This window comes from Heptranchias perlo, chromosome 17, assembly GCF_035084215.1.
Source record: "Heptranchias perlo isolate sHepPer1 chromosome 17, sHepPer1.hap1, whole genome shotgun sequence".
Taxonomy (NCBI): Eukaryota; Metazoa; Chordata; class Chondrichthyes; order Hexanchiformes; family Hexanchidae; genus Heptranchias; species Heptranchias perlo.
The window spans coordinates 56,652,401-56,666,741 of record NC_090341.1 but is presented as its reverse complement, the minus strand read 5'-3'; the positions used below and the strand labels follow the sequence as shown (position 1 = coordinate 56,666,741).

The 14,341-nt window shown below is 52.2% G+C and overlaps 1 protein-coding gene across 2 annotated transcripts in view; it reads right to left on the bottom strand.

Moving 5' to 3' along the window:
* rrp9 (ribosomal RNA processing 9, U3 small nucleolar RNA binding protein) overlaps window positions 1-14,341 on the bottom strand; it is a 54,231-nt gene that overhangs the window by 26,801 nt on the left and 13,089 nt on the right. For both annotated transcript variants that reach the window (XM_067998274.1, XM_067998275.1), the window contains exons 8-10: window positions 13,908-14,000; window positions 10,955-11,055; window positions 5,936-6,070 (exon numbers count right to left, since the gene is read on the bottom strand). In XM_067998274.1, the coding sequence (XP_067854375.1) occupies window positions 5,936-6,070; window positions 10,955-11,055; window positions 13,908-14,000 (329 nt within the window). The remainder of the gene's footprint in view (window positions 1-5,935; window positions 6,071-10,954; window positions 11,056-13,907; window positions 14,001-14,341) is intronic.

Sequence of the window (14,341 nt, the reverse complement as noted above, 5' to 3'; positions counted from 1 at the left end):
GACACCCAGTCCCCAGCCCAGACACGACACCCAGCCCCCAGCCCAGACACGACACCCAGCCCCCAGCCCAGACACGACACCCAGCCCCCAGCCCAGACACGACACCCAGCCCCCAGCCCAGACACGACACCCAGCCCCCAGCCCAGACACGACACCCAGCCCCCAGCCCAGACACGACACCCAGCCCCCAGCCCAGACACGACACCCAGCCCCCAGTCCAGACACGACACCCAGTCCCCAGTCCAGACACGACACCCAGTCCAGACACGACACCCAGTCCCCAGTCCAGACACGACACCCAGTCCCCAGTCCAGACACGACACCCAGTCCCCAGTCCAGACACGACACCCAGTCCCCAGTCCAGACACGACACCCAGTCCCCAGTCCAGACACGACACCCAGTCCCCAGTCCAGACACGACACCCAGTCCAGACACGACACCCAGTCCCCAGTCCAGACACGACACCCAGTCCCCAGTCCAGACTCGACACCCAGTCCCCAGTCCAGACACGACACCCAGTCCCCAGTCCAGACACGACACCCAGTCCCCAGTCCAGACACGACACCCAGTCCCCAGTCCAGACACGACACCCAGTCCAGACACGACACCCAGTCCAGACACGACACCCAGTCCCCAGTCCAGACACGACACCCAGTCCCCAGTCCAGACTCGACACCCAGTCCCCAGCCCAGACACGACACCCAGTCCAGACACGACACCCAGCCCCCAGCCCAGACACGACACCCAGCCCAGACACGACACCCAGCCCAGACACGACACCCAGCCCCCAGCCCAGACAGGACACCCAGCCCCCAGTCCAGACACGACACCCAGTCCCCAGTCCAGACACGACACCCAGTCCCCAGTACAGACACGACACCCAGTCCAGACACGACACCCAGTCCAGACACGACACCCAGTCCCCAGTCCAGACACGACACCCAGTCCCCAGTCCAGACACGACACCCAGTCCCCAGTCCAGACACGACACCCAGTCCCCAGTACAGACACGACACCCAGTCCCCAGTCCAGACACGACACCCAGTCCCCAGTCCAGACACGACACCCAGTCCCCAGTCCAGACACGACACCCAGTCCCCAGTCCAGACACGACACCCAGTCCCCAGTCCAGACACGACACCCAGTCCCCAGTCCAGACACGACACCCAGTCCCCAGTCCAGACACGACACCCAGTCCCCAGTCCAGACACGACACCCAGTCCCCAGTCCAGACACGACACCCAGTCCCCAGTCCAGACACGACACCCAGTCCCCAGTCCAGACAAGACACCCAGCCCCCAGCCCAGACACGACACCCAGCCCAGACAAGACACCCAGCCCCCAGCCCAGACACGACACCCAGCCCCCAGCCCAGACACGACACCCAGCCCCCAGCCCAGACACGACACCCAGCCCCCAGCCCAGACACGACACCCAGCCCCCAGCCCAGACACGACACCCAGCCCCCAGCCCAGACACGACACCCAGCCCCCAGCCCAGACACGACACCCAGCCCCCAGCCCAGACACGACACCCAGCCCCCAGCCCAGACACGACACCCAGCCCCCAGCCCAGACACGACACCCAGCCCCCAGCCCAGACACGACCCCCAGCCCCCAGCCCAGACACGACCCCCAGCCCCCAGCCCAGACACGACCCCCAGTCCAGACACGACACCCAGTCCCCAGTCCAGACACGACACCCAGCCCCCAGCCCAGACACGACACCCAGCCCCCAGCCCAGACACGACACCCAGCCCCCAGCCCAGACACGACACCCAGCCCCCAGCCCAGACACGACACCCAGCCCCCAGCCCAGACACGACAACCAGCCCCCAGCCCAGACACGACACCCAGTCCCCAGTCCAGACACGACACCCAGTCCAGACACGACACCCAGTCCCCAGTCCAGACACGACACCCAGTCCCCAGTCCAGACACGACACCCAGTCCCCAGTCCAGACACGACACCCAGTCCCCAGTCCAGACACGACACCCAGTCCCCAGTCCAGACACGACACCCAGTCCCCAGTCCAGACACGACACCCAGTCCCCAGTCCAGACACGACACCCAGTCCCCAGTCCAGACACGACACCCAGTCCCCAGTCCAGACACGACACCCAGTCCCCAGTCCAGACACGACACCCAGTCCCCAGTCCAGACACGACACCCAGTCCCCAGTCCAGACACGACACCCAGTCCAGACACGACACCCAGCCCCCAGTCCAGACACGACACCCAGTCCCCAGTCCAGACACGACACCCAGTCCCCAGTCCAGACACGACACCCAGTCCCCAGTCCAGACACGACACCCAGTCCCCAGTCCAGACACGACACCCAGTCCCCAGTCCAGACACGACACCCAGTCCCCAGTCCAGACACGACACCCAGTCCCCAGTCCAGACACGACACCCAGTCCCCAGTCCAGACACGACACCCAGTCCCCAGTCCAGACACGACACCCAGTCCCCAGTCCAGACACGACACCCAGTCCCCAGTCCAGACACGACACCCAGTCCCCAGTCCAGACACGACACCCAGCCCCCAGCCCAGACACGACACCCAGCCCCCAGCCCAGACACGACACCCAGCCCCCAGCCCAGACAAGACACCCAGCCCCCAGCCCAGACAAGACACCCAGCCCCCAGCCCAGACACGACACCCAGCCCCCAGCCCAGACACGACACCCAGCCCCCAGCCCAGACACGACACCCAGCCCCCAGCCCAGACACGACACCCAGCCCCCAGCCCAGACACGACACCCAGCCCCCAGCCCAGACACGACCCCCAGCCCCCAGCCCAGACACGACCCCCAGCCCCCAGCCCAGACACGACCCCCAGCCCCCAGCCCAGACACGACCCCCAGCCCCCAGCCCAGACACGACCCCCAGCCCCCAGCCCAGACACGACCCCCAGCCCCCAGCCCAGACACGACCCCCAGCCCCCAGCCCAGACACGACCCCCAGTCCAGACACGACACCCAGTCCCCAGTCCAGACACGACACCCAGTCCCCAGTCCAGACACGACACCCAGCCCCCAGTCCAGACACGACACCCAGCCCCCAGTCCAGACACGACACCCAGCCCCCAGTCCAGACACGACACCCAGCCCCCAGTCCAGACACGACACCCAGCCCCCAGTCCAGACACGACACCCAGTCCCCAGCCCAGACACGACACCCGACACCCAGCCCAGACACGACACCCGACACCCAGCCCAGACACGACACCCGACACCCAGCCCAGACACGACACCCGACACCCAGCCCAGACACGACACCCGACACCCAGCCCAGACACGACACCCGACACCCAGCCCAGACACGACACCCGACACCCAGCCCAGACACGACACCCAGCCCAGACACGACACCCAGCCCAGACACGACACCCAGCCCAGACACGACACCCAGCCCAGACACGACACCCAGCCCAGACACGACACCCAGCCCAGACACGACACCCAGCCCAGACACGACACCCGACACCCAGCCCAGACACGACACCCGACACCCAGCCCAGACACGACACCCGACACCCAGCCCAGACACGACACCCGACACCCAGCCCAGACACGACACCCGACACCCAGCACCCAGCCCAGACACGACACCCGACACCCGACACCCAGCCCAGACACGACACCCGACACCCAGCCCAGACACGACACCCGACACCCAGCCCAGACACGACACCCGACACCCAGCCCAGACACGACACCCGACACCCAGCACCCAGCCCAGACACGACACCCGACACCCAGCCCAGACACGACACCCGACACCCAGCCCAGACACGACACCCGACACCCAGCACCCAGCCCAGACACGACACCCGACACCCGACACCCAGCCCAGACACGACACCCGACACCCAGCCCAGACACGACACCCGACACCCAGCCCAGACACGACACCCGACACCCAGCCCAGACACGACACCCGACACCCAGCACCCAGCCCAGACACGACACCCGACACCCAGCCCAGACACGACACCCGACACCCAGCCCAGACACGACACCCGACACCCAGCCCAGACACGACACCCGACACCCAGCCCAGACACGACACCCGACACCCAGTCCAGACACGACACCCGACACCCAGTCCAGACACGACACCCAGTCCAGACACGACACCCGACACCCAGTCCAGACACGACACCCAGTCCCCAGCCCAGACACGACACCCAGTCCCCAGTCCAGACACGACACCCAGTCCCCAGTCCAGACACGACACCCAGTCCCCAGCCCAGACACAATCATCACCCACTCCTCAGCATGATTGTTGGAGACGATTTACAGCCAGAGAATGAATGTAATTTGAAATAACTACAGACACAGCTGGTTCTCCACAAGGGAGAGAGTCGGAGCCACTGAACCTATACAATAACCATGGCCTCTGAGGCAGTTCCAAACCCTTTTTTCACACGATTACTTTTAACCTGTGTGAACTGCATCATGTTGCCAGGTTTCACGCTTCCAATTCCATTAAAGGGAAATATCGCACTAAATAACGCAGTGCTTCAGAAACACTTCAGTAAATGTCAACCTGCAGTGTTTTGTTTGTTTCTCTCTCTACGTTTCTCTTCTCTGACTGCACTGGTGATAGCTGCTCAGTTAGGACTCAGCCTCCAGTACCTTGTCCATGCAGCCATTCCTCAAGTATGAACTTAGACAACAACAACAACTTGCATTTATATCGCATCTTTAACATAGTAAAACGTCCCAAGGCGCTTCACAGGAACATTATTAAACAAAATGTGACATCGAGCCACATAAAGAGATATTACGACAGGTGACCAAAAGCCTGGTCAAATAGGTAGGTTTTAAAGAGCATCTTAAAGGAGGGGAGAGAGGTGGATAGGCGAAGAGGTTTAGGAAGGGAATTCCAGAGCTTAGGATCTAGACAGCTGAAGGCACGGCTGCCAACAGTGGAACATCACAGCCCAGCTCAATCCTGCCCTCACCCAACATTGGCACAAGTACACTTTCCAGCAAGGGTCACTGGACAGGCATCAGGATTAGAAAACCTTGGTTGACAGTGATTTCCTTAACCCGGGGATGGTGCGGCCAATTGTGACCATCACTGCCACAACTGAGATCATCTAGTCAGAGATCACACCTGGGCCCCTTCCGATCCATATGAGTCTGTGCTATTCCATTCATCCATGGACCTATATCCAGAGAGCCCCTTAGGCATCGTTAGGTTTATAATGGATTGCTCACCATTCCAATCCTGACAATGAAGTAAACAATAAAACACATCCCTTTGGCCAAGTGGGTCAAGTAATCACTGCTGCTGTACTGAGCCATAGAGAGCAGAAGATCCCTGATCTGTGCTGAATTAGCTGCTGCAGCAGTAGGGGGGGGGCCACAATTATCCTTAGTACCCCTGCGTTAGGGAAGGGAAAGTTAGCCAGGGCCCCTGCCCCAGATTATTAACCAGTGACCCCGTCACCCAGCTGACGTGTCTGTGTAAACACCGGGAGAGGTCAGGATTGGGCCGGATGCGATGCCTTCCACGGTCAACAAGCCTCTCGACATGAGCCGTCTCGGCTGATGCAGAAGGAAGGAAACTTGGGCGAGGTACTGGACTGTGCCAGTGGAACTGTACCGCAACCGAGCAAGAGTCAATGCCTTGAGGAGAGGAGGGAAACAAATCTCTGGAGTTAGGGCCAGAGCTAATGAAGCAACTCTGCTACTTGCCTGCCTCCCCACCCTGCTGGTTTGAAGGGAAAACGTTAAAACGTAATTGAATCACACTCAAGGCTGCAGTCGGCTGTAACTGGCAGCAGTTTCTTTGGACTTGTCCTAAACTTTGACCTGCTGCGCCCGCCTGTGCCAGCTGACCTGGTGTGATCAGCGTGGTTGCTTGGTTCAGGGATGTGATAGTGCAGTGCTGCCTGTATAGTGCAATCTCACTACTCACTCGTGACCATGAAACACGAGCTGTGCTTCTTCGACGATCTTCCAAACACGGACTGTCCGGTCTCTGCCCCCTGCTGTGACACAGCGTTCTCGACTAAGGCTGTCCAGTCCTGTGATGGCATCCTGGTGACCAAACCTGTTTGAATTGGGAAAAAGTGAAAGACAGCACCAGAATCCACCTCAAACACTGCTATGGAGAGTGTGCTTCTGAGCTTTGCTCTCTCCTTTCTCCTAAGCTCCAAATAAACCATCCTACTCGCCTCTGAGTCAGAAGGTTGTGGGTTCAAGTCTCGTGCCCCTGCGCACAGCAAGCTCCCACAAACAAGAATGTGATAATGATCAGAAAATCTGTGTTTTTGTGCCAGAGACTTGAGCACAAAATCTTGTCTGACACTCCACTGCAGTACTGAGAGAGTGCTGCACTGTCAGAGCTGCCGTCTTCGGGATGAGACGTTAAACCGAGGCCCCATCTGGCCCCTCAGATGGACGTAAAAGATCTCACTGTGCTATGCGAAGAAGAGCAGGGGAGTGCTCCCCAGTGTCCTGGCCAATATTTATCCCTCAACCAACACTGATTTTCTGATCATTATCACGTTGATGTTTGTGGGATCTTGCTGTGCACAAATTGGCTGCCGCGTTTCCTACATTACAACAGTGACTACACTTCAAAGAAGAACTTCATTGGCTGTGAAGCGCTTTGGGACGTCCTGAGGTCACGAAAGGCGCTATATAAATATAAGTCTCTCTTAACATGGACTTCCTTTTTCCCGCATCCTCACTGTGCTTAAATGAATTGTAAACAATTTTACAACACCAAGTTATAGTCCAGCAATTTTATTTTAAATTCACAAGCTTTCGGAGATTTTCTCCTTCCTCAGGCAAATGTTTCAAGAGCTCCTTGAAGCCTACGCATTTATACATATAGAACAATACATGGTGTTTACAGACTGCCCCTGCAACTGCCCGTTGCCAAGGCAATCACCGTGTTCAGACAGAGAGGTGTCACCTGCAGAACCCCCGAATACACATTCAACAAAAAAACAAACAGGGAAAAAAAAGAGAAAAAAAACAGAGAGAGAGGCAGAAACATCCGGAAGGCAGAGAGCCAGCAAATGACCCATTATATTAAAAACAGATAACATTTGTTCGCTGGTGGGGTAACGTGTAGCGTGACATGAACCCAAGATCCCGGTTGAGGCCGTCCTCATGGGTGCGGAACTTGGCTATCAATTTCTGCTCGACGATTTTGCGTTGTCGTGTGTCTCGAAGGCCGCCTTGGAGTACGCTTACCCGAAGGTCGGTGGATGAATGTCCATGACTGCTGAAGTGTTCCCCGACTGGGAGGGAACCCTCCTGTTTGGCGATTGTTGCGCGGTGTCCGTTCATCCGTTGTCGCAGCGTCTGCATGGTCTCGCCAATGTACCATGCTCTGGGGCATCCTTTCCTGCAACGTATGAGGTAGACAACGTTGGCCGAGTCACAGGAGTATGAACCATGCACCTGGTGGGTGGTGTCCTCTCGTGTGATGGTGGTATCTGTGTCGATGATCTGGCATGTCTTGCAGAGGTTACCGTGGCAGGGTTGTGTGGTGTCGTGGACGCTGTTCTCTTGAAAGCTAGGTAGTTTGCTGCGAACGATGGTCTGTTTGAGGTTGGGTGGCTGTTTAAAGGCGAGTAGTGGAGGTGTGGGGATGGCCATAGCGAGGTGTATGTCCTCATTGATGACATGTTGAAGGCTGCGGAGAACATGGCGTAGTTTCTCCGCTCCTGGGAAGTACTGGACGACAAAGGGTACTCTGTTGGTTGCGTCCCGTGTTAGTCTCCTAGTAAGAATGGGATATGACGCTCGACTCATCGATCGACAGTTCCGACGGGCCACAGCAAAAAATCGCATAGACCTCCTCAGGAGACTAACACGGGACGCAACCAACAGAGTACCCTTTGTCGTCCAGTACTTCCCAGGAGCGGAGAAACTACGCCATGTTCTCCGCAGCCTTCAACATGTCATCAATGAGGACAAACACCTCGCTATGGCCATCCCCACACCTCCACTACTCGCCTTTAAACAGCCACCCAACCTCAAACAGACCATCGTTCGCAGCAAACTACCTAGCTTTCAAGAGAACAGCGTCCACGACACCACACAACCCTGCCACGGTAACCTCTGCAAGACATGCCAGATCATCGACACAGATACCACCATCACACGAGAGGACACCACCCACCAGGTGCATGGTTCATACTCCTGTGACTCGGCCAACGTTGTCTACCTCATACGTTGCAGGAAAGGATGCCCCAGAGCATGGTACATTGGCGAGACCATGCAGACGCTGCGACAACGGATGAACGGAACACTTCAGCAGTCATGGACATTCATCCACCGACCTTCGGGTAAGCGTACTCCAAGGCGGCCTTCGAGACACACGACAACGCAAAATCGTCGAGCAGAAATTGATAGCCAAGTTCCGCACCCATGAGGACGGCCTCAACCGGGATCTTGGGTTCATGTCACGCTACACGTTACCCCACCAGCGAACAAATGTTATCTGTTTTTAATATAATGGGTCATTTGCTGGCTCTCTCTGCCTTCCGGATGTTTCTGCCTCTCTCTCTGTTTTTTTTCTCTGTTTTTTTTCCCTGTTTGTTTTTTTGTTGAATGTGTATTTGGGGGTTCTGCAGGTGACACCTCTCTGTCTGAACACGGTGATTGCCTTGGCAACGGGCAGTTGCAGGGGCAGTCTGTAAACACCATGTATTGTTCTATATGTATAAATGCGTAGGCTTCAAGGAGCTCTTGAAACATTTGCCTGAGGAAGGAGAAAATCTCCGAAAGCTTGTGAATTTAAAATAAAATTGCTGGACTATAACTTGGTGTTGTAAAATTGTTTACAATTGTCAACCCCAGTCCATCACCGGCATCTCCACATCATGCTTAAATGAAGACTCGACACACCATTTCCTACTCTAACTTATTCTTTTCCCAGGGCTTCAGATGCGAACACAAACACAGTGTTGTTTTATTGAAGATGGCCTATGCTGCTTTTATCCCATAGTTGGTGGCGCTGTAATTAAGATAAATGGTGCTATCTCAAGAAGGTATCGGGACCTATCCAGAGATGACTTGCCCCTGTCCCTCCATCGACAGCAGTACCCAGTATTGGTCCCTACAGACCTACCCCAATCAATGGGAAATGTCCAACACACACAAACAAAGTCACAAAGAATGTTACACAACATTCAAACCTGGGGGTATATGTGCACAACTCTTTGAAGGTGGCAGGTCAGGTTGAGAAAGCGGTTAAAAAAGCATATGGGATGCTGGGCTTTATAAATAGAGGCATAGAGTGCAAAAGCGCAGAAGTTATGATGAACCTTTGTAAAACACTGCTTCGGCCACAACTGGAGTATTGTGTCCAGTTCTGGGCACCGCACTTTAGGAAGGATGTGAAGGCCTTAGAGAGGGTGCAGAAACCTCTGTTCCCCAGAGAGCGGTGGAGGCAGGGTCATTGAATATTTTTAAGGCTGAGTTAAATAGATTCCTGATTAACAATGGAGTCAAAGGTTATAGTAGGTAGATGGGAAAGTAGGGTTGAGATCGCAATCAGATCAGCCATGATCTTATCAAATGGCATAGCAGGCTCGAGGGGCCGAATGGCCTACTCCTGCTCTTAATTCGTATGTAAACAATTTACCAGAATGGTTCCAGGGATGAGGGACTTCAGTTACGTGGATAGACTGGAGAAGCTGGGGGTGTTCTCCTTTGAGCAGAGAAGGTTGAGAGGAGATTTGATAGAAGTGTTCAAAATCATGAAGAGTTTAGATAAAGTAAATAAAAACTGTTCCCATTGGCGGAAGGGTCGAAAACCAGAGGACACAGATTTAAGGTGATTGGCAAAAGAATCAAAGGCAACGTGAGGATAAACTTCTTTACGCAGCGAGTAGTTATGATCTGGACTGCACTGCCTGAAAGGGTGGTGGAAGCAGATTCAATCATGGCTTTCAAAAAGGAATTGGATAAATGCTTGAAGGGAACAAATTTGCAGGGCAATGGGGAAAGAGCGGGGGAATGGGACTAAATGGATTGCTCTTACAAAGAGCTGGCACAGGCTCGATGGGCCAAACGGTCTCCCTTCTGTGCTGTAACCATTCTATGATTCTATAAACAACTGTAGGTGGAACTGGAGTGGGTTCTGTAAGGACACAGGCAGTGTGTCCTCCTCAAACAGGCCTTTGAAAGAGAGAGAAAAACAAATATATTGTCGATGCTTTGGAGACCTCAGTCATGGACTCCTGAAGGAGTATAAATATTTTTGCTTTTGTAGTTTTTTTTTACTGAAACCAAGGCAGAACGACTAATGTCAGAATTGTAGGTAGGATAAAATGTAGAAATATGGGTAAATGAAGTGAGTCTTTCTGAAAAACTTGACTCAGGAAAAAACATCTTAAAGCTAACAAACAGGAAGCAGAAGTTTCTCACTTTGTTAACAAATAGGAAGGCATTCCAGCAGAGACATGCATAACGAAAAATAGTTGACCACTACCTATACCTTCAGACAATGGAACAGGATATTGGTCAGATCAGAGCCCTAGAATCGTTTATATTCAGCAATCTGTTCGATAACCTAAGGGTCATAAAATGTCCAGCAAGTTTAAATTTGATGATTCAAAGGCCACAAGCTGAAACTTGCTGAGAAGTGAATTGTAGAAGTCACAAACATGACCAACAAAATAGGTATAAAAAGGGGAAAGGCTCTTGAAAAGTTGTCACTTCAGGAGAGCAGGAGAAGTGTCCGAACCCAGCCGGGTGTCCCAAACGCAAGTATGCAGGCAGCTGCTTAATTACAGCTTGTACTAGAATAGGTGTAATGTCTAATTAAGTTTGCATGAACTTTTGACTAATAAAGTAATATGATGAACTGAAGACTCATGAGTTAATTAGAACTGGAATCCAACAACCCCCACCCTGATCATAAACCATTAAACGATAAGCAGTGGTTCCACACTGACGCTGCGATACTCACAGGGTTTCAACGTAGGCGTTCTGGTCAACGTTCCATACCTTGACTGAGCGGTCGTGTGAGGCACTGTATAACTGATGTGTCCCTTTCCTAAAGGATAGGCCCTGAGGGAAAAGCAGAGCAGTTTATAGGAGGCCATGCAAGAGCAGGAGATACAAAAAGCTACAGGTGGGGAGCAACTTTAACCATTGAAGGCCTCGGTCTACTTTCAAAAATCACAAGTTTTCTACCCTTTCTAAAGACGATTTTCCATAAAAATTCTAACATTGACCCCTCTCCCTCCCCTTTGTATCCACATTAAAGTCTTATGCACGGAAGACAATTTCTCACATAAGATGATGGGTTCACATGTCTCTGTAGTGTTGTCTGCTTTTGTTCCTTCTCCCACCCCACTATGACAGCTGACACCTAGAATCCATTCCCCAGTGATCTACACCACCAGGAAAATGTCACTGGATATCTTACTAGATTCTCAGGGTTAATGCTTCCCAAGTGCCTGGGCTGCTATTTTCAATGAGAGAGCATTAGTTTGTTTTTACAGGTAGTGTTTCATACACAGTTGGGTACACAAAGTCAATAATCATTACAGAGATTGCAGCATCAACGGTGGTACCTCAACCAACGTCAGAAACTTGCACAAAAAAAATAGGGAAACCAGTGGTTTCTGATGCTGCTCCTGCACAATGTCCCTGTGAAGCTAAAATCGCTACCAGCCACCAGGGGGCAACCGAACACCACACGAGGGCTCAAAATGTAAGTGAAAAGATTTTCGAGGCTCAGCACCACAGTGGCCAGTGCGGTAGCTCTGATGATCATCACCTTGGTCCCTTAGAGGATGAGACTGGGGAAATAATAATGGAAAACAAGGAAATGGCAGGGGAATTGAACAGATATTTTGTATCTGTCTTCACAGTAGAAGACACTAATAACATACCAATAATAGTAGAAAATCAAGGGGCAAAGGGAAGGGAGGAACTAAAAACAATCACTATCACTGGAGAAAAAGTACTAGGTAAACTAATGGGTCTAAAGGCTGACAAGTCCCCTGAACCTGATGGATTGCATCCAAGGGTCTTAAAGGAAGTGGCTACAGAGATAGTGGATTCATTGGTTGTAATCTTCCAGAATTCACTAGATTCTGGAAAGATCCCAGCGGATTGGAAAACCGCAAACGTAACACCCCTATTCAAGAAGGGAGTGAGACAGAAAGCAGGTAACTATGGACCAGTTAGCCTAACATCTGTCATTGGGAAAATACTAGAATCCATTATTAAGGAAGTAGCAGCAGGACATTTGGAGACTCATAATACAATCAAGGAGAGTCAACATGGTTTTATGAAGGGGAAATCATGTCCGACAAATTTATTGGAGTTCCTTGAGGCAGTAATGGGCAGGGTGGATAAAGGGGAACCAATGGATGCAGTATATTTGGATTTCCAAAAGGCATTCGATAATGTGCCACATAAAAGATTACTGTACAAGATAAGAGCTCATGGTGTTGGGGGTAATATACTGGCATGGATAGAGGATTGGCTAACTAACAGAAAACAAAGAGTCGGGATAAAAGGGTCATTTTCAAAATGGCAATCTGTAACTAGTGGGGTGCCGCAGGGATCAGTGCTGGGGCCTCAACTATTACAATATATATCAGTGATTTGGATGAAGGATCAGAGTGTCTTGTGGCTAAATTTGCTGATGATACAAAGATAGGTGGAAAAGCAAGTTGTGATGAGGACACAAACTGTCTGCAAAGGGATATTGACAGGTTAAGCGAATGGGCAAAAATATGGCAGATGGAATATAATGTGGGAAAATGCAAAGTCATCCACTTTGGGAGGAAAAATAAAAAAGCAAAATATTATTTGAATGGAGAAATACTTCAAAATGCTGTGGTACAGAGGGATCTGGGTGTCCTCGTACATGAAACACAAAAAGTCAACATACAGGTGCAGCAGGCAATCCGGAAGGCAAACGGAATATTGGCCTTTATTTCTTGGGGGATGGAGTATAAAAGCAGGGAAGTTATGCTACAACTGTACAGGGTGCTGGTGAGACCACACCTGGAGTACTGCATACAGTTCTAGTACCCTTATTTAAGGAAGGACATACTTGCATTGGAGGCAGTTCAGAGAAGGTTCACTCGGTTGATTCCGGGTATGGAAGGGTTGTCTTATGAGGAAAGATTGAACAGGTTGGGTCTATACTCATTGGAGTTTAGAAGAATGAGAGGAGATCTTATTGAAACATACAAGATCCTGAGGGGACTCGATAGGGTAGATGCTGAGAGGATGTTATCCCTCATGGGGGAATCTAAAACTAGGGGGCATAGTCTCAGAATAAGGGGTCGGCTGTTTAAGATGGAAATGAGGAGGAATTTCTTCTCCCAGAGGGTCATGAATCTTTGGAAATCTTTACCCCAAAAAGCTGTGGAGGTTGAGTCATTGAATACATTCAAGGCTGAGTTAGACAAATTTTTGATCAGCAAGGGAGTCAAAGGATATGGGGAAAGGGCGGGAAAGTGGAGTTGAGGTAAAAATCAGATCAGCCATGATCTCATTAAATGGCGGAGCAGGCTCGAGGGGCCGAATGGCCTACTCCCTCCTGCTCCTATCTCTTATGGTCACCTTTCATTTTTAAAGACGCTCGCTGAAGCTGGTCTCCTGATCAGAGCTGCCAGTTTCACTATTTCAAAAATGAGTCATGAAAGCCTGATACTTCCTCATGCAGCCTCGGCACTGAACACCCCTCCTGCTGCTCAAATGGAAGCAGCAGGGCTAGTTGCTGGGAATAATCGGTTATAAAACTGGATACAAGGGGCTATTTCCCCCCAAGTGCCCAAGGCCTTATCCTGGCGTGCTCCTTTAACATTTCCCTCCTTGTATTTAACTCTTCAAAAGGTAAAGTCTCTTCCACATAAAACAATCATCTCCCAAGACCCACCCCAATGTTGGCTCACCGACACTGCGTCTTTGTGTCCTTTGAAGGTGTAAAGATGTCGGCAGGTGGCAGGATCCCAAATCATGATCAGTTTGTTTCTGTCTCCTGTAGCCTGCAGGGAAAGGCAGTTAGTTGCGATGCTACACAGTGCACTGTCACATATACCTGTCACATACACTATCATATGCTTTAAACTCTGACACTTCACAGAACTGGTGAGATGTGCCCATACATACCCTGTGGGCTGCAGCGTGAATGAGATGAATCATGTCCACTATGTGGCTGTATAACTCAATGCAATGGTGGTCACCTCACAGGCAGATAGCGAGACTGTATGGGAGTGTCCAGGAACTGACATTTTAGATCCATTAAAAAGGAGCCCTACATGAAATGAGAGTCTCAATCCAATTCTAGTGGGTAAGAACTGCCCCCAACTTGGCACTGAATTGGCTA